Consider the following 21,032-nt stretch of genomic DNA (forward strand, 5'->3'; position numbering starts at 1 on the left):
TAAACGTTTGAATACATTGAGTGGAAGTTATGTAATGTAGTCACTGTCCCAATGCTCTTGCATCAAAGGCAAAGGCCTGAATTAGTTAAGTATACTCATAAAACACACGATTCATTCATAAATCATCAAAGTTACACCGCATTGTTAAAAATATGGGCAGCATTTCCTAAATCAACAGTTGATTTAGGAAATGAGGTAATGTGCTTTGAGAATTGCTCTAATACTGCTATGTGCTTACCAAATTAGTAGTCAGAGTGAGTTATTTAACCTGATGATGACATTAGATAAAACATTAAGAGACTCCCAAAATTATTATAACTAATTTCTAGAAGGAAATGAATGCCTGAACTAAATTAAAACCAAATCCACCCAGTACCTTTTGAGGGGTATTTAATTATATATAGTGTAATTTAATTCTGTCAGAATGAGGGTGTCGTGACACTAGAACAATATTATAAAAACGTTAAATATTTACTGAACTAAAGGACTAACAGAGAAATTTTGGGGTGAGGTTGACTCTCCCAGTTTCTATGTGCATATCCAAACAAATATAATTATTGCAATAAAACATTTGCTTGTTGTATTAAGACATATTTGTATACTTGCAGTCTGTTGTACTTTGAAGTAGAACACTTGAAATAGAAGTGTTGTAGTCATCTTTTGCTTGTAAATTGGCTAGAGTTATGTGCTCTATAATATGCTGAGGCCCAAAAAAAGCAATGGTAACTAAATAATATTAAACAAAAAGTACAATAACACAAAGCAAATGCAGACAAGCCATCTGGTTAGTAAATCAAAAAAAGTGATACTTGACAAAGAAGAAAGTCATGGTTGTCACAACTGGTTTGCCATTTTTTCCCCATATAATACATCTAAAAATTGTGAAGTCACCTGTTTCATGAGATGAAGTACAATAAATTATATCCAAAGTGGTCACCAACATTCACGGGTGTTACAGGAAAAATGATTCTATGTTTCTTTACCTTCTTTTAAATGTACAAAGATGCCCTTTGTCTATGTTTAGATTAGTTTAGAATTATCCTTTAGACTTTCCCAGCAAAGACATCTTGTTTCTGGGACATATTGTTTTAGATTGTTTTATCTTCCCTAGCTGTCTGCTGACGAGACTAGCACCATATATGGAGTTGTTTTATTTTATCTGTTTATTATTTTCTTATCCTGTTCTCACTGTCTTTCCTATAAAAATTACCAAGCCACTGTGCATGGCGTGAGTTGTTCTTCGCAGCTCACCCGTGTACACGTTTGATAAAGAAAGTAACTTTGTCTCATTGTGTCTTTATTTCTCCTGGGTCTTTTGCAGAGTTTTCCCCCAACATTTCTTGGTCCTTCGGAGCCGGAGCACCTCCATCGTGTCCCATCTCCGTGACCAGTCCACGTTGTTCGCCTGTCGACAGCCCACACACCAGGTGTGTGGAAAAAGACCAAGAGCGTTAAATTCGGGTCTTGGCCAACGTCTTAGAAAGCGACCCACGGTGGTGGGGCCCGATCGAGGTGGACCAGACCCGGCGACACCGACCAGGTAGATACAGACACACTGACACAATCTTGCGTAAAAGCGTATTTTAAATTCAGGGAATTTAAAATAGCGAAAGTAGCTCGTCGCGACTGGAAGCTCCCCACCTCTGTGGGTTTAAAGTAGCTCGTCGGCTGGTAGCTTGGAGCTCGTCGACTGGAAGCTCCCCACTTCTGTGGGTTAGGTTTGGAGCTCTGGGTAGCTCCCCCAGCTGGGTCTAGACAGGGTCTAGGGAATAAGTAGCTCGTCTACAGAAAGACTGGCAGCTCCCCTTATGATAAGGGTTCCGATCGCGCGAATAGGTGTGAATGTGTGTGTGTGTATTGTTTTAATTAACGGAGCAAGCTGAATTTTCACGGTCCAATAAGAGACTGAGCTGCTCCTACTGTGTTTTTCTTTTACTGCTATTCACTGACGTGCTGGTGAGTTGAGAGAACGGTCGAGTTCCGTCTCGTAAAGTTCACACCGCTTTTGGAAATAGTCCGAAAGTAGAAGGGCGTGTGAGCAACCACTCTTGTCTCTAATACCAGCGAAGGTGATAGCAGCTGTATCGTGTATATATTACTTAAACAAAAATAAGTAAATACATAAATAAGATGGGTAATCAAGCAAGTGAAATTAAAACTCATTCCTGCTGACGAGCAGTGGTGAGAAAAGAAAAGTCCAGACGCCGGACAAAAACAGAGAGAGATTTAAGAAAACAAAATATAAACAGTCAGAAGAACAGAATCCAACTGCCAGTTTAGTAAAACCAGAAGACGAGACACTGTGCAGTGTCCACAATCCTTTTAGTAAACCATCACTCATTCCTGCAGCCGCATGTGCAGCACCACCCATATCAGGAAGAACATAATAATCCCTTATTAAGTGAAAACTAGAGATCAAAGTAGTTTGAGGTAGTTTAAAAGGGTTGAAAACAGACCCCACTGAGTAGATATAAATATAAAAAGTACAAAATAAAGATGAACAAAGGGAAAATTACAGTAGAAATTATCTTTAGAGTATTTGAAATTAATAATAGCAAGGATAACAACCTGTAAAGTGATATTATCAATGAAACACAGTTGGCATGATGACCATGCCCACAATGTATAAAATGAATATAAAGCAAATAATTCACACGAAAATATTTTAATAACATAAATAAAGTATATTAAGGCTGTGTCACTGTTCAGCCAAGGACAGTGTGTGAAAAGGTAACTGTCTCCACCTTGGGAAAAGGATGATTCTGCAGGTCATCTGAAGCCCTTGATGGATACAAAATAAAATATAAATAATATATTATAATAGAACTGCCTGGTCTGCCATGCAACAGAGAGAACAAATGTGACCGCAGATTGGATGAATTCTAAATTATCTGTTTGCTGAATAAGATGATCCTAACTATCAAATTGGCTCAGTAGTAGTATAGTGGTACACACTGATAAAATATTATAATATGCTATTGCTGTTATATAAGACAAAGAGGATAATATTAACAATGACATAATATTAATATGAAGAGGCACCTTAATCGGTTATGATGTGAGGTGGATAATTGTTAAGCAGTAGTCTGCATCAAGCTTAAGGTTTGCTGAAACTCAGTGTAATGACATGTGAGATGAAGACAATACAGAGAATAACTAAACTAATGAAGTGCATAGAGGCACTTGACCAGCTTGAAACTTATCATTCTAGAATGACACATTGCTGAGATATAGAGCACACCTATAATAACAACCAATAAGCAAAACCCTGTAGACAACAGCTAAAACTACAGGATTGAGAAGCTGAATTAAATATGTAGACACTGCTAAGCTGATGAGCATGTTCCACATTTTCTTTTCTTTTTTGTTTCTTTTAGAGCAGAAGCTGCTGTAACACACCCAAAGAAAGACTCTAGGTCTGACCAACCGTCTCAGTCGTGGGCAAAAAGATGACAGTCAATAAAATTCTAAAAGATAATTTATTGACGAAAAATATATCAAGAGATAAAAGATAAAACAGTCCAGTGTCCCACTTATGAATTGTATAAAAATACACAGTCCCAAGGCCAGAGCCAGCTATGCCACACGGCCAAGTTGCACCCCACATGTTGCCTTTAACAGGGTTAGAAGTTGTCCTTGGAGACCCACCACCTTGCAAGCATATAGTCAGTGGTCACTCAAGCCTCTGGAACTCTGCTGCCTTTAGGCTGTGGCATATAATAGGCCCTGGCCTGCACAGAGAGACAAAACGACACACTTAATATAAAATTCATAGCGCAAAACCCATCCATCCCAAACATATCTGATTTCATCACATTACATACCTGCACAGAGAGACAAAACAACACAGCAGTGTTTGTAGTGTGGGCTATATGTAGACCAGTGTATCAGTGCAATCAAGTACACCTGCCTCTAATTAGTCCAACCCCATTCCAGCCATTGGCTCACCAAAAATGTGACAACCACAAAACCACTCCCAACCCAGTGCAACTTCACACAATAATATGGAGCTGAATTAACACAGGCACATTAGTCTACCATGTTACAAGCTGCATGCTATTAAAAGCCAACATATGCAGACTTCTGCCTTGTTCGGGTGGCAGCATTTTTCTTTTTCTTTTGTGTCCTGACACGTTTATGTTTTTGTTTGATTATTTTGTTGGTTTTGGAAACGAATTTAAACGAACTTGTGACAATACTTGAGAATCACAGTGACACATAGTGATTAGGCATATGATTGAAAAATGCCTAGGTTTAGAGCTGTGAGCAATGCAAAGTTAAATAAATATATATATATATATATATATATATATATATATATATATATATATATATATATATATATATATATATATATATATATATATATAATAAATATGGGAAACAACCCTAACTTGAAAGTTTGAAATGTGTGAGATCCATGAATTGTTTGAAAAACTAGAAATTATTTAAAATTGCCTTAAGTGAAAATGTAGTGTTGCATCTATTCTCCCAAACCAAGAAAAAAAAGAAGAAGCATTCTGTAACTTAAAAATAAGGCTGACGTGTTGACAACAGACTAAAACACTAATCCGCAGGTGGCTATCAGGAACAGAGAGGCGAGCAAAGTCATAAACACCAAGGCTGCAGACAGCCACGCAGAAACAGCAGATAACATAGAGACAACGCCTGCTAGAACCGTGGAGAGGAAGGTCACTTCACACGAGATTGTAGGAGTAGGCCACAGAGAAATAATGCAAAACAGTTTTGAGGCAGCCACTTAACTTATTTGACCTTACAGCACAGGCCGAAATTGTGTAGGTTACGCAGTAACCACAGATAGTAAAATAATAGAAGCAAAACCACTCTCTTCTTCATGTTCTGCACAGAGCGCTGAGCTGATAGCTGTGATACGCGAAAGTGAAATACACAAAGACAAACTAATAAATATACATACAGACAGCCAGTATGTTTTCTCTGCTGTACATCATTTTGCAAAAAATTTGGCATAACAGAGGAATGATTACACCAACTGGAAAACCGGTTCAGCATGCCAACCTCTTACAAAGCCTACTGACTCTTTCATTACTACAGGCAACAATTTTGCTGACAGAGCAGCAAAATAAGCGGCACAAAAGACAAACATCACATTGATGGCAGTAAACACACATCAGATTCCACTGGATGTGTTGAAAAATGAACAAAAGCAGCAAGCACAGCAGAGCAGGCAAAATGGCTAAAACACGGTGCAGTTCTGACAAACGACTTAATGATGTGTTATGGCAAGCCAGTGTTGCCAAAATTCCTCCACAAAATGGCGGCATTAGTGACTCATGGCTGTACGCATTTGTCATCGGGGGGAATGACCTGTATTGTCAACTCTCATTTCTACACTATAAAGCTAAGCGAATGTCAAGGGTCGAAATACGCCCTAGTGGTTATAGATGTGTTCTCAAAGTGGCCGGAAATCTATCCAGTGAAAAAGGCAGATGCAATTTCAGTAGCAAAATGCCTGTGCAATCACTTCATACCCACATATGGCATTCCAGCTTTGATACGATCAGACAACGGCACTCATTTTGTAAATGATGTCATCACTAAGGTCTCTGAAGCGCTCGGTTTCAGCATAAAACACCACTGTGCGTATCATCCTCAGAGCGCAGGCCTTGTAGAGAGAACTAACGGCACTATAAAACAAAGGCTCAGGAAATGCATGGCAGAAACAGGAAGGCCGTGGCCTGAATGTTTGGGTTTAGTGAAAATGTGGATGCGCTTAACGCAAGGCTCCCATAAACTAACTCCATTTGAAATCATTCATGGTAGGCCGTTCCCACTGCCCATCACCAGTCAACCAATAGACAAATCAATCAGAGAAAACACATTAGCAGAATGGATGTCTAAGCTGTTAGAAAACAAGGAGATCATTGTACATAATCAACAACCTGATGATGTTTCTCCAGTGTCTTGCAGATTACAGCCCGGTGACTGGGTTCTGATAAAGGTGCTCCAAAGGAAAAACTGGAGCGCACCCAGGTGGGAGGGACCACATCAGGTTCTCCTCACCACGCCCACCGCTTGCAAAATTGCGGAACGACCATCCTGGATCCATCAGAGTCACTGCAGGCGAGTAAGTGAAGCCATCTAAACTCAGCCGACACAGGCTCACCCAATTGTTGTGATCTCGCCCGGTGGAGGGAACAGCCTTTCTGGCCGGGGGGTCTACTCGCGACAGGAGGGTGTGTCCCGTCGTCATGAGGTGGTGGCTCTTAATAACTGCAGTGGCCCTGACCCTGGCCGGGCTCCTCATCTTTGCTTCCGTGAGGGACAACAAGTCACGCTATCTGAAGAAACGGCAGACACTGTATGACAAACGAAAGTACACCAAGTTTCCCCATGGCTACGCCACTAACTTCTGGTGGCAGTTTATGAACACTACAGCTCACTTGAATAATAAAACTGACTGCTATGCATGTACCCATATGCCCCTATCCTCACAGACGTCTGGCCTGTGGCCATACAGCATACCTGAAGATCGCAGTTGGTGCCTGTTGGGCCTGGCAACACACCCAGGCTACGGTACTCTTTGGTCCAAGGCCAACTACAGTATCCCAGCTAAAGCAACCTGGAGGTCATCGTCACTCACGAATGTGCACTGTTCCGGACAGACCTACCTACTGACCTGGCCCCAAGTCTCAGACCCACTGCCTGATGTAATTCTACTGAACAAACTGAACGCATCACAACTGCCAGTATGTGTGATGAACAACGGATCGCGGGCAGTGGGGGAGCTGCCTACTCACCTATGTAAGTACATATACACTTTCTGTCCACCGAGGAACGAGAGGAAGTGTATGGCCTGTTCAATCAACGAAACCTGTGCCAGTAACACGACGCTGATGAGCCTGAACTGTCGCTCCGACTACAGCTACCGAATGCCACTACAAACAAAGACTCAGTACCAGACAGGATGTGCACGGACGGCACCCAGCAGTAGAGGAACCAGAGTCTTGGCTGACTGGTACTTCCTATGTGGCAATAAGGCTTATCTGTCACTCCCTGAAGGTTGGGGGGGGGGTCTGTGCGCCCTGGTGCAATTATCAGATCACGTCTTCTTCATGCAAAGTGTTGCACATCACCCAAGCAGCCGACAGAGACGTGAAGTGGACATCGCCTCACCCAATTCTTTCGGCATTACAGTGGACACTGGAGTGCCGGGAGAGTTTCGCATCTGGGGAGGAGGAGTGAAATTCTTACAGAGCTTGATCCCCGGCATTGGAGTTGCCGAGGTAGCGGGATCATGTGGAGATCAACCGATATGCTCTGCTACGACACATCAACTTGACTAAGACCCTGGGAACCGCCTTAGCAGGAGAACAGCAGGCCATCAGAACGATGGTGCTGCAGAACAGACTGACACTAGACCTGCTAACAGCATCACAAGGAGGAGTTTGCAAGCTGATCGGGGAGACATGTTGCACTTTTATCCCTGATGGATACGAAACTGGAGGAGACATTTATGAAGCTTTGCAGAATTTGACCGCTCTGCAAAAATATGTCACTGACCACACACCTGGAGCAGCTACAGCACAAGGCTGGCTGGACTGGCTGTTCGGCGGTTCATGGCTGGCTGCTGTAGCAAAGCAGTTTGTCCTTCTAGGTCTCATCATGATAGCACTGCTCGTATTAGTGTTGTGTGTGTTGCCATGTCTAAGAGTAATGATTTCAAAGATGATAACAACTACAATGACTGCTTATGTTGCCGTGCCTCAAGAAGAACAGCATCCCGTTGCAATTCTGCTAGAGGAGAACCTGTAATAGCTGCTAATAAATGAAGTGGTGATTAAAAATGACTTGTCAAGTGATCATGCACTGATTAACACATTAGTAGTTTATGCAGGTACAACATAAGGTTTATATTCTTTTTCTTTCTATCATTTTATTTTTTGTAGTTTTAGTTTTATTATTTTCTCTTGTTATTTCATTTACTATGCTTTTCTTTGTTCTTTTCTTTGTTTTATTCTTTAGACCACATGATTTACATTTCTGCTTTGCCGACATTTTGAAAATTAAAAGCTGCTAAGGATAGTTAATAAATAACCTTCCCTGACAATTGTTGTATACATTTAAAATAAGTTAAAACAGGAGGGAATATGTTACAGGAAAAATGATTCTATGTTTCTTTACCTTCTTTTAAATGTACAAAGATGCCCTTTGTCTATGTTTAGATTAGTTTAGAATTATCCTTTAGACTTTCCCAGCAAAGACATCTTGTTTCTGGGACATATTGTTTTAGATTGTTTTATCTTCCCTAGCTGTCTGCTGACGAGACTAGCACCATATATGGAGTTGTTTTATTTTATCTGTTTATTATTTTCTTATCCTGTTCTCACTGTCTTTCCTATAAAAATTACCAAGCCACTGTGCATGGCGTGAGTTGTTCTTCGCAGCTCACCCGTGTACACGTTTGATAAAGAAAGTAACTTTGTCTCATTGTGTCTTTATTTCTCCTGGGTCTTTTGCAGAGTTTTCCCCCAACAACGGGTAAACTGCAACCACTGCACTGTTCCCTCAGTTTACCTTACCATGGGAATCTGCAAAAGAGGGATTAGTGGATGAACAGGCTGGGCAGAAAATACCATAGAGAGACTGAATATGCTGTTTTAAACCTCCCTGGGCTCATTACAACAAAGTCTCAGACAGGCACTCAGTACAGAGGCCAGTGTTCAGAAACTACTACTTTGTACACCAGAGGTTTTAAGAGCCACCAGTACTGACCACATACTAGGGCTAAACATAAGCTAAGAAATGTAGTTTTCTTTGTTTCTCTTTTTAAGCATATTGTTGCACCTGGGATCCCAATAAAAATATTTGTATTTGTTTGAATATAAATGAATATTACTTTTACATTGGTAATAATATACAGAATCCATGTTATGAATGTGTGAAAGGATTGCATTTAGAACACTTTCATTTTGAGAGCTTCCAATAGAAAGTGAACTAAAACAAATGGCAACATATTCATAAGAAGATAGCAGCCAGTGTCTGGCTATCTCACTTTAAATCAAAGTTTAATTTTGGTGTAACTCAGAAAGCTAATATTGCAGTCTAGCGGCAGCCCACTGAGCTCGACAATTCACAGAACATATTAAAGTGTGGGGCACAATATTATAAACACGGCTACCTGTATATTTAGGGACAACATTGCCGTTTTTTAGCTTATTATTCAGCATAACAAGTAGTGTCAGATATCTCTGGAACTGGCTCGCATGCACAATGCTGCTTAATTGCCTGGTAATAAGCGTGTAATGAGTTTCTGATGTACAGACTGTATGTCTTGGGATCTGGAAATATCACTCCACAGGAATTTAAGTGTGACAAATGAAGTGATTGCGTTTCAGGGCATCGTCAACCTCTGTGAGTTAGCCTGCCAATTTAAACTCCATTTTAGGGCTAGTCGGCACAGTACAAATAATAGATAATACAATTTTACGACTGTTTAGAAATCTATTATACTCGATCCACTTTTGAGCTCTGAGCAACCATTTGTTCTGCAATATTAATAAAAAAGAAAGAAAGTACATAGGATTTAATTTAAGGCCTGGGAAAAAAACAACAATCTTTGTAGATTCACAATAAAGCAGAAATAATTACATGTAAGCCATTTTTGGTAATTAAACGCCATGTTATTGTACCATATTAATTTACTTAAAGGTCCAGATTATGATGAATAAATACCCATACTTGGTGGAATTGCTAAAGAGACTTAGTAGCAATAAATCTCTTTAACATTCCCAATTGATTTAATTAGATTAAAAAAGAAATTACAGCTGGCATGCAATCAGCTGACGACGGGACCTATCAAGATCCAATCGGCAGCTCGATGAGACTCAATTAGGATTGAAGCGAAGAAGAAAATCGGCTTACACCGTCAAAGTCTTTGTTTAGTACAAGCTGATGTAATTGAAAAGGTTAAAACACATTAACTGACCACGACTCGACAACTCTGAAACGCTTGGGTTCGCACACAGTGACACGCCTGCTGAAAGTCACTGGAAACATGTAGCAGATACCAGAAGTCAGCACCTCAGGACAGGTAGTTTTCTTTTAACGAAATTTAGAGTGTCGTATTTACGCAGTTTAATCGAAGAAAGAAAGAAAGCATGTCACTTCTAGCTTCTGGCTTTAGCATTTCTAGTTGGAAAGCAGTTGCTCATTTATCAAAATAGGTTGAAGGCAGTTGAGGTATCTCAAGAGTCGCTCATCAGTCAGTCTCTCCTGTGCCATTCAGGGCTCATATCGCCTAACTTCATCATTCTTATGCTCTCATTCTGCTTTGAAGTAATCTGACAAATGAATGGTACAAAAATGATTCCTCATCATCAGGAAGCGTCAGGTACATCTTCATTTGTTGAGCTGTCTTCATCCAAACCCTCCGTCTATCTAGCCCAACTCAAAACCTATCTATCAAATAAAACACTGCTCTGCACTAATGAGACTGTGCCATTATGTTAATGTGCTGGGAAGCTAATGTAATCAAACTTCCTCATTACTATGTCTGTATTTATTCACAGTAACTGCGAGACAACAATGCCATCATGAGGTTTCCTGACAAGAAAAAGAAATTGGTGCTTATTATTTATTATTTATACATTTATTTACCTTTTTATTTTCTGAATAACTAGGCGTACAGTACTTACTCTTATTGCCCTATTGTAAAAATGTGAAAAAATGTCTACTCACTCAGTCATCAATAAATTATCTGGTGAAGTTGCCTGATTATCAGTACACAAAGGTGATATCCTCATATATTGTTAATAAATGAGATACATGTATATCACACCCACTGCTAGCATTGTTGTTAATATTACTACTATATTGCTTATTGGCAGCATTACCATACTGTAGCCATTGTACTGGCATGGTTCTGAAACTCCATTTAACTTTAAAATATTTCTTCATGTATAATGCCTATTATACCCAAATTTACTCTGTATTTGTATACATGTGTAAATATGCATATATGTGCGTTTACATGAATATTTATGTGTATTTGTATATACTTGCAGATACTCGCTTACATCTGTATGTGTGTAGAATTATTATGTATGATTATCGTTTTTTTTACCCTTTAAGCTAATGGAGACCCTGTTGTAAGGGGCAGTGAGTCCTCCCTTTTCTGAATGAAGTACTTATCAGATGCTTTTGAACAAGTTTTAATTCCCTCAGCAGATGTGAGCTCTTAACAAGTGAGGCTGAGCGTGTCTGTTGGTCTCCATAAAATTCTGAAAGATGAGGTTGTATTTCTTTTTCTACAAAAATCTTGCCTCGTGCACCTTTAAGGTTTTTTTTCCACATGATTTTAGGGTGCTATTACGAGGTATTTTGATAGAAGTCTGGCTCACATTTCTTTCTCTGACCCTGCAGTATTAAAAGAGACAAAATAGTTTAGTTTTTATACGGTAATCTGTCTTTATGCAGCATTACTGTTAACACTCAAAACTCCAGGTCTAGGTATGGTATAAAACTTATCCTTTGATTTATCTCACACAATTCTCAATTAAGTCAGTGTCACAGAGGGATTCAGAGTGGACACTATTTTGTCAAATGACAGCAGGGTTTCCTTTGTGGTAGTTCATTAAAAAGACAATCCTGCTGTCCCATCTGACAACAAATCATATCTGTATGGTGGACTTTGACTTTTTTGGGGGTCGGATGTGTTAATTTACATAACATCTGTCATCTTTCTGATTTGATAGCTTATACATCACTGAGGCTAGAGGGTGTCACAAATATCCAGTGCGGGGTGATTATTATTCTAATCATGCATTGCTCTTTGAATTTCAGCCAAGCAGTTGCCTGCAAGGTAGACAGACATTTTCAGCTGAAATGTACTTGTGACATCTGGGAATGTATTAAAGAGGGTTTTTTTCCTTTCATCTTGAGTGAAAGCAAAACAAGTGGCTGGAGAGAGAACAGTAGATGTATCTTAGCGACCAGTGCTTGGGAATAGCCACGTGCAGCCAAAGTTGTCATCCCATCTTCCTTTTGGAGGAGATGGAGGAAAAAATCGGCACTTTACTTGACAGAGCAGTGACTGACATGTCTGTGGTTATATTGCAAAAACTGGGCCTTAGAAATGTGAATGACCTATCACTACACTGTGTTTATAGAGAAATCTGCACACTGCAAAGTTTTTGTTTTTTAGAAATAATATCAAGTTGTACAGCATTCTACTTTTGTTTTCTTTGAGCAGAAGTATTATTAAGCTATTTTGTATTCACAGTGGATCTGAAAACCCACCAAGAGAACTGACTATGATGTCATGAAGACAGATGGGTTACTAATTGGACAGTTTTGTCATTTTTCATCACCAATGCAACACAGATCCACAGGACTGGTGGGGGGTAGGGAGTGGGGAGGGGTATATGATATGGATACAATGACACATACCCTTCACTGCTGGTGCCCAACTGGCTTGGCGCATACTGGTGGAATGAGGTAGGATTTGAGAATTTGGTTTGAGGGTGGGTCACAAAAGTGCAGGGGGCAAAGCATATTTTTAACTGCAGGAATTTGAGTTTTTGGCTCATGCAAAAGGTGTTCAGTAGTCACTATTCAATAGTTTTTCAACAGGGGTTTTCATGTAATAATTTTGGAGCATATTTTTCTTTACTGGATAGTGCAGCGGAGATTAGACAGGTATGTGGGCATGAGCATGAGGACGCAAAGCTAAGCACCACAGGTCATTTAATCTTTTTAATTGCATTACTTTGTACTTAAAAGACACTAAACTAAAATGTTATAACTAGATTTATAATGTAATATGGATCTAACATCATATGGGATTTGTCCATTTATTTCCAATTGCATTTCAATTTTTATTTTTAAATGACAAAAAATAATTTATGTAGTTAAGTTTAACTTAAGTGTATAAATTAGGCAACTGTTTTTGGACAGAAAGCAGTTAATACATGGTGAAAATTAGTCATTGGACTGATGAGGTTGAACTTTTGAAAGGTTTGAGTCCCGTCTCAAGTTTTAATGATTTGTTGGTTGAGTCAAACTGAGTTAATGTTTTTCTTTAAATGATAAATTTTCCCAGTTTAAACATTTAATATGTTCTTTATATTCTACTGAGAATACAATGTGGGTTTATAAGACTGTAGAGTGACAGCGTTCTGTTTTTATTTATATTTTAGACAGCTTCTTGACGTTCTTTGAATTTGCGTTATAAATGTACCGTTATGGACTTGAACATTTTCATCCTACGTTAGCCCTGTAGAGTCTGTGATGGGGCTGGGTTGTTTGCAGTTTCTCTAATGATTGCATAATGTAGTCAGACCTGGGAATGAAGTTGCTGGAATGTCCACACCTGGGAAAATTGTGGCAAACCGACTGATTCTTCCAAAATGTCCAAAACCTGTGCTTTTATAGAGGTGATTGCGCTTGCAATCAGTTAATCAACTTTATTTAAGTACCTGGCTGCTACTTAGCCTATTAATTCCCATGGAGGGAGTAAGTATATACTTAGTTTGGAAATCTGATTTGAATAAATGGTAAATGGACTGGTTCTTATATAGCGCTTTTCTAGTGTGATGGCTGCACTTACAGCCACACAGTGGTAATATCACCATGTTAGTGTAGAGGCTTATAAGTAACCTTGCATTCACATTTCTTTCTTTAAATATAGGAATTTATTTACAGGACAATAAATAACTGGTTTTGGTTTAGTTAATTCACATATCCACATAACACTGCATTCTAAAATAAGTGCGCACATTTTAGTTTACACTGTTATGTATGATTAATCTTTTGTTTTCTGAGTTACCTTAGTTGCAGCTGTTCCAGTCCCTTGATTAAGGAGCCAAGAGGTGGAAAAGGAGCGGAGCGAGCTTTAAAGGAAGGCTACAAATTGGTTCACGCCATAACTCAGGACCATGGGGGGGAATTGGAGTTCATTATGTTTGGTTTAGTTAGGTTTTGTGTGTTTTACCCCTTCTCCTGTTTTTGTGGGCTGATCAGCCACTATTTAAGTTTCCCCTTTGTCTCGTTAAGTTAGGTCAGTTTGTTTGAGTTATTGGTTGTGTTGTCAACTTTGAGTAGAGTTTTGTTAGTTTGACCTCTTTTATGGGCCCAAGATTTTGATTCTTTTTGCATGAGTTAACCAATTATGTTTTTTGGGTTAAATAAAAAATTATTTTTTGGACTTTAACCTGTGCCTAAGTTTCCTTCACTGCTCGGTCCATCACATCTAGTCTTTCTGAGCACTCAAAGCACTTTATACAACTAATTCATTCACCAAATCACACCCATTCATAAAAGCACTTCTAGCACTCTAAGCATCTAACATTCATACACACTCCGATGGATGTATCGGAGAGCAACATGTTAGTATCTTGCCCAAGGATATTTGGCATGCAGACTGGAACAGCCTGGGATCGAACCGCCGACCTTCTAGTTAGTGGCTGATCTGCTCTGCCACCTGAGCTACAGCCACCCCAATATAAAGCAGTCAGACACTAGCTGTCAAACTGTATATGCAATTCGTTCTACATAACTTACACCTGCTTCTCAGAATAAACATCAGTAATATAGTGCACCACATATGCTTCACAAACAGCTGCACCTGCACACACCATCCTACTCCAGCAGACAACTACTCCCTGCATTTTGGGCTGGTGGTCTTGGTTAAAGGATGTGGGTGAGCTGTCTCAGAGCCTCAACATCAGCCTTATCCTTTCTTTCTTCTAATCCTTTCTCCTAATCTGGCAATGTATGCTTACACATCTCATAATATTTGCAATTTTTAAATTCTTATTTTTTAAAACTTAAAAGCATTATCTGTGGCCAGTAAAACCACATTACTTAAGTGAAAACAAATTATCAATAAATAGCTGGCTCAATCTTTTGACAAAGTAAGCAAACCTTGACTGGACAATCTGATACGATTCAGTGTAGTCTCCTTTCCTGCAGTTCCTCAAAGGCAGTTTTCTCTTTACGCCACCTTATTTACACCAAAAACTACAAAACTAGTCTGAAACTAGGGTAATGTGCTACAGCATTCTCTCTTCATGGTTACAGTAGTTCTTGGCTTCATAGTCTGCCAAGATTAGTGCCCTTTTTTTGCCCAAGTCTTAAATTTCTCAATGAATCTTCAGCTGTTATCTTTGCTGCAGTTAATCATCTCTAGAGTGGCTTGAAAATGTGTGTTTATCACTATGATGTCTTTGTGGCAGATTTTGACGTACTGTATGCCTGAGCCTGCTTTAAGATAAATGTTGTTTTGAAACTAGTGCAAGGCCAGAGACTGAGCAATAAATCAGTGGATCTAAACTTTTTCAAAAGCTTGTCTGACACTTACCTCTCCTAGGTCTGATGTATTTGTTGTCTGAGATTCTGTCTCCCTTCAGGCATCACACTGCACGTGCCAAAATCTATTACAGTAATCTAATACAGTATTTCAGAACTCCATATTGGCCTAAAACAACTGAAAAAGAACAAAAAAATGATACCTTTGAGACTTTTATAGCTGAATCTGCAACATGTGAATTGCTTTTTTGATCAGTTTTAAACATTAAATTATGCAAGCTTTGGCTGTGTTTTCATTAATGTTAGCTACAAATGTGTGTGTGTGTGTGTGTGTGTGTGTGTGTGTGTGTGTGTGTGTGTGTGTGTGTGTGTGTGTGTGTGTGTGTGTGTGTGTGTAAATATAAAACTGCCAAGAAAAAGTGAACTGAACCACATGTGAGAAAGTGACCTAAAATGTTTATTTGAGCACGACTGTGCAATGGTAAAACAAGATATCAGTAATAATTGCATTGCAGAAGGATAATATATGATTCTGCGGTTAGCCTAATAATTCCAAATATATTAAACACAGTGACCAGTGTGAATCCCAATGGGAAGAGATGTAAAGACTGAAGAAGGAGAGCAACATACAAGAGGTACAGAAAGGGAAGAAAAATCATTGTGTAATGCATAAACCATGTCATTCTCATTGCCTCTGGGACCATAAATCAGAACAGGAGGAAAAGAAGCAGGACAGAGGGTCGCAATACATAGGTGGGATCTGAAAACATAGGACAGCAGCTGGTTTGGTGCAGATATTAGGACAAGCTGCTCAAAGTGATTACAATCCATCCACAGAGCACAAAAACACTTGAGAGCCTTCTAGCTACTTATCCTAGCCCTGGGCACCTCTTCCTGAATTGTGAAAGTGAAGTATGGGCCCTGTGGAACACCATATGGCCTCAGCCAGCCTGAAGTAGATCACTTACTCTAGATACGGTATACAATATTTATCCTCCAGCATCAAGTAGCTATTTGGTATCTTTTGTGAGCAAAAGGATTAGTAGCTTTATCTTTGCCACTGGGAAACATCTTCACACCCCTATTGCAACTTGCTAGCTGAGTGCTTCTGATACTGGAGGTGATCTGAGATGGATTTAAGAGGGAAAGGGGAAGGCAGTCCAACAAAGCTCTTGCCAAGCGATGCCATTTTTGGGATCATATCTGGTATTTCTGCATGATGACCATATGAACCAAAAATATCTCGCCACAGGGCCTTGAACCCGACATCTGGTTTTTTTTGGGTTTTTTTTTTTTTTTGGGGGGGGGGGGGACTCAGTAAAAGAGCAAGTCAAATTGGAAATTTGATAGATTAGAAGTGCGAGAGGCCTGCAGCTTTCTCTTTGTTTTGTCTGTGCTGCTGTGATCCTTCATCCTAGTTCTCCCAACCTGCTGCAAACTGCTGGAGCTGCTCTCTTTCATGTCAAATTGTTGCCCGTGTTTCCTCTTTGACATGCTGCACAACCTTTATTACCAGGCATTATCTTCAACAGTGATACACACATACTGATGGCTGACCAAATGCAAGATTTCAGTTTCAGCCACTGTGCTTTTGAAGCAGGTAAATAATTTGAGATTCAGAATAAAATAGTTGTGCTGAATTCCATAAGTCAACACAGGAGCCATTCCCTTTTACACTTTCAGCACGCATACCAATGAGTATATCAGACAAACACGACATAAAAGCTCATTTTTTTTCCACGTGCTATTTACATGGGGAATTTTCTGTGATTACCGCCTGCTTACATTGCCTTTGGGATATTTATTTTTCCTGGATTATGTCATGATCCTGATATAATTGATAAGAGTAACACAGTGCCATGGAGACTGTCCAAAGTTTAGAGATATGGAGACCTGCGTGCCCACCTGCTGCTCCACTTGTCATGGTGTGCTTGCCGTTATACAAGATCCCCGTGTCACCACTGCTCTCCATTCACCTCTTCTTTCCCCATTTTATACAGTCTCATAAAAAATGTATTTAAGCACTTGTGCAATGCTAGATGCTCTGTTGCCCTGGCAACCAAATTCACCCACCAGTATTAAGTGCCTGAGGCCTGGCACTGGTATGATATTGCTTCACCTCTTTTCTCTCCTACGCTTTTTTCATTTTGTGATATTGTTTCTTTGTATATGTACTACAAGTGAGATCCAGTGATGTCACAGTGGTGGTATATGCTGGTTTATTTTTTTAATTTATAAACAATGTTTACAAACAAAATTTGTTGGGATGTGGTATAACTATGATGAGGAAATATCAGTAAGTTGTTAAATATATAGATAGCGTGCTATACATCATGCATGATAGGAAGCCTGTAGGAATCACTGCTGCAACTCTAAGGTCACAGTTATTAGCCATCAGCCCTGCTGTATACTGTAGACACACTTTAGCCTAATAGCTATCACAGATGTGTTTGTGAGGCACTTACCTCACCGGCTGCCAATTACAAGTAAGACTTCTTACCAGGAAGCGTTTAGGTGCAAATATTCAGAGCTGCATGAATGTGAAACAGGGTGTTAAAGAAAAAAAAAACACTCTGGAGAAGCCTATCTTGTGTTGCCTGTCCTTTTGGAAACATTGACCTAGCATGCTCAGATGCCTTAATTAGGGACAGTATGTGGTGGTCCTCAGAGACGGCAAAACGGGAAGTAAGCAACAACACCCTCATTGCGGCCACACACAGCTCAAGCCATTGGTAGAAGATTCAGTTTGTGAAATTTTTCACAGCAATAAAAGTGAATTAAAAAGTGAAAACAAACTGTAGCTTAAGATGTTTTTTGGTTCTGACTTTTGCAAGGTTGCATGGGCAGTAATTTTGCCCCTGGAAACACCTAAAGCAAGAAAGTAGACATACAATACCAACATATTGTTGCCTTGATGGACTCCTTTCACTGTGCATGCCTTTGCACAAAATCTTATAAGGGAACTGAAATTGCCTTATAGTGTAAAAAGAAGATGACCAACGTTAAATCTTATTAGGTTTTTTTGTTTAGTTATATTAGTTAGATTATTGCACTGAACAGTGTCGTTATGAGCTTATTTAAATAGCTTATGCTCAGGTTAAAAATAGTACAAAAGATTTTAATTTTCAAAAACTCTTTTTTTTTTTAAATTTCCCAACCAAAAGGAAAGTAATTCAATAACAACTGCAATATTGTGATCAGTCAACAAACAGAAATAATAAAACCAAAGCAAGGCATTTCAGCTAAATAGAAACATAATATTAATAATGCTTACTTAGTAAAATGTCTTGTTGTTGTTTTTGATCAAATATTTTTCATGACAAATCCCATTCAGTGACAGAAACACAGAAAATCAGCTACAGCTGCTAATGTGACATAGTCAGAGAAACACAAAGTCAAATGAAGCAATTAAATTAAATTACATTTTATTTATATAGCACCAGCAGTCGCCTTAAAGCACTTTATGTTGTAAGGTAAAGACCCCATAATATTAGAAAGATACCCAACAATCAAACAACCTCTTTGAGCAAGCACTTGGCAACAGTGGGAAGGAAAAACTCCCTTTCAGCAGTAAAAAACATCCTTCATAACCAGGCTCAAGGAGGGGCAGCCATCTGCTGTGACTGGCTGGGGTGAGGAGGGTAAGAGGACAAAAGGCAAGAGAAGTGATCACGGTGAGTAAGCTACATATTCATGGACAAAGGAGCATCGGGGTTTCCTCACAATCATTCTGAGCCCTCCTTTTTCACACTTTCTGTAACCTCACATTTCTCCAAAAAAGAAGAAAAAAAACAGCAAAAGAAACAACTGTTGAAGGGAGCTCAGTGTTAAAGGAAGAAATATGCTGACATCAAATAAGGAGAAGGCAAGTAAATATTATATTGAGCACAGAGTTTACTTAGTAATTAACCATTTAGTTTTTACTTTATGATGCTTTTTTGACAAAAACAGCCTCACTCTTTGCAAAGCAGGATTCTGACAATATTCATTGCAGGTAGCTGGTCCAGTTGGTTATCATGTGATGTCACTTAAGTCTGTTAGGGTTTAGTAGGTCTTAGGCTAGAGTTTAAGTGTCAATGTACGTATTTTAAATATGCTAGCACGGTGGCACGGTGGTTAGCACTGTTGCCAAGAAGGTCCTGAGTTCAGGCTGGGGTCTTTCTGTGTGGAGTTTGCATGTTCTCCCCGTGTTTGCGTGGGTTCCCTCTGGGTACTCCAGCTTCCTCCCACCGTCCAAAGACATGCAGCTTGTGGGGATAGGTTAATTGAATAATCCAAATTGCCACTAGGTGTGAATGTGAATGCGAACGGTTGTCTGTCCCTGTGTGTTAGCCCTGCGACAGACTGGCGACCTGTCCAGGGTGTACCCTGCCTTTCGCCCTATGACAGCTGGGATAGGCTCCAGTGCCCCCCGCGACCCTGAAAAAGGATAAGCGGAAGCGAATGGATGGATGGATGGATGGAAATATGCTAACATTAACTGCTACAGTAGAAGATTAATGTGTGTGGTGTGTGTTGTGAGTACATTCTTTCTGGGTACATAATATACCCAGAAAGTTTGTAGTTATATTATTTTAGGGGCTTCTAGATTAAGACAGTTCCTCTGATGGTTAGTAAATGCCCTTAATTGTGTTATCCAGTGATGTGTAACGTTTCGAAGCCACAGTCGTCATCACCACAGAATGATCATCTGCAGTGAGGAGATCTAGATTAAAGCCCTGTTCTGCGCATGTAGCAGAGTTTCCCCATGTTTAAGATGCTGAAAAGATTAATACCGCCTCCTTTCAAGTATTCTGTGTAAAGTGACCAAGCCTGACACTGGCAGAATGAGTTCTGCTTGGAGTTTTTCTAGGAGTCCTCTCCTAGAAAATGAACCCATAAGGAATTTGTGCAAGTTGTTACTACGTTAATTGGCCTCTAGTGTCCATATGAACAAGTCTAAAATGTTATTTTGACTTCTTAAAAGGGTGTTCTTTTTTAAGCCAGACCATGATCTCTTTCACAACCTTTATGCATGACGGAGCAAACTACTAGTACAGACTTTGTTTTGCTTTTGTAAAGTTGAAACACTCATATCATTTCAGGCATTCTTATATGGGTCATTTCATGAAGAAACAACTGATAGGATTTTAGTGGGAGGACTTGTGAAATGCATCCCTGCCATTACCTATTCATGGCATAAAATCAAAAACCCCCTTCTGTGCTGTGTGTGCTGCTCCTGGGTCTAAGGGATTATTTTCAAGTGCTGTTTTTTATGTTTAGACACAGACAGTTACAGACTCAAGGAAAGAAAAACAGATAGGAAAGAAGTCCTAGAAAAAGTCTCTGTTTGTTGTTTATCCAGTTGTATCTGAAACACATAGTTTTTATTTATTCCGACAGAGTAAAATTCAGTGCACTTCACCCACAGTGAAGTACTTCAAATAATACAATGAAGCTGACAATGCAAACAGCAAATAGATGGCTTATTTTCGACAGAAGAGTTACCCCAAAATGCAGATTGATTCATTCCTCCCGGTAAGTAATGCAGCCACACAGCACGCAAAATTCAAAACTGAGTGAGGAAAGCTGAGGCCCTCTGAGGTGAAAGAGTCAGGTTGAGGTGTGTGTTGTGTTGAATTTCTACTCACACTGTTTATGTTTTAACCTCGAGATTCTTGGTCAGGAGTTTCAGCGTGAGGAAGGAGATATCAATCTGGGTTCAAAGAATGAAAATCTATCCTCTGACTTTTAGAGGAGCTTTA

The 21,032-nt window shown here is 39.5% G+C and overlaps 1 protein-coding gene across 1 annotated transcript; it reads left to right on the top strand.

Moving 5' to 3' along the window:
- The first annotated feature begins 957 nt into the window (after positions 1–957).
- On the top strand, positions 958–8,660 carry LOC308407079 (uncharacterized protein). Its single transcript, XM_080898500.1, has 2 exons — positions 958–1,540; positions 5,940–8,660. The coding sequence occupies exon 2, from the start codon at positions 6,231–6,233 to the stop codon at positions 7,323–7,325; it is 1,095 nt and encodes a 364-aa protein (XP_080754626.1). The 5' UTR covers positions 958–1,540; positions 5,940–6,230; the 3' UTR covers positions 7,326–8,660.
- The last annotated feature ends 12,372 nt before the right edge of the window (positions 8,661–21,032 follow it).

This window comes from Rhamphochromis sp. 'chilingali' (assembly GCF_963969265.1).
Source record: "Rhamphochromis sp. 'chilingali' genome assembly, chromosome: 12".
NCBI classification, from domain to species: domain Eukaryota; kingdom Metazoa; phylum Chordata; class Actinopteri; order Cichliformes; family Cichlidae; genus Rhamphochromis; species Rhamphochromis sp. 'chilingali'.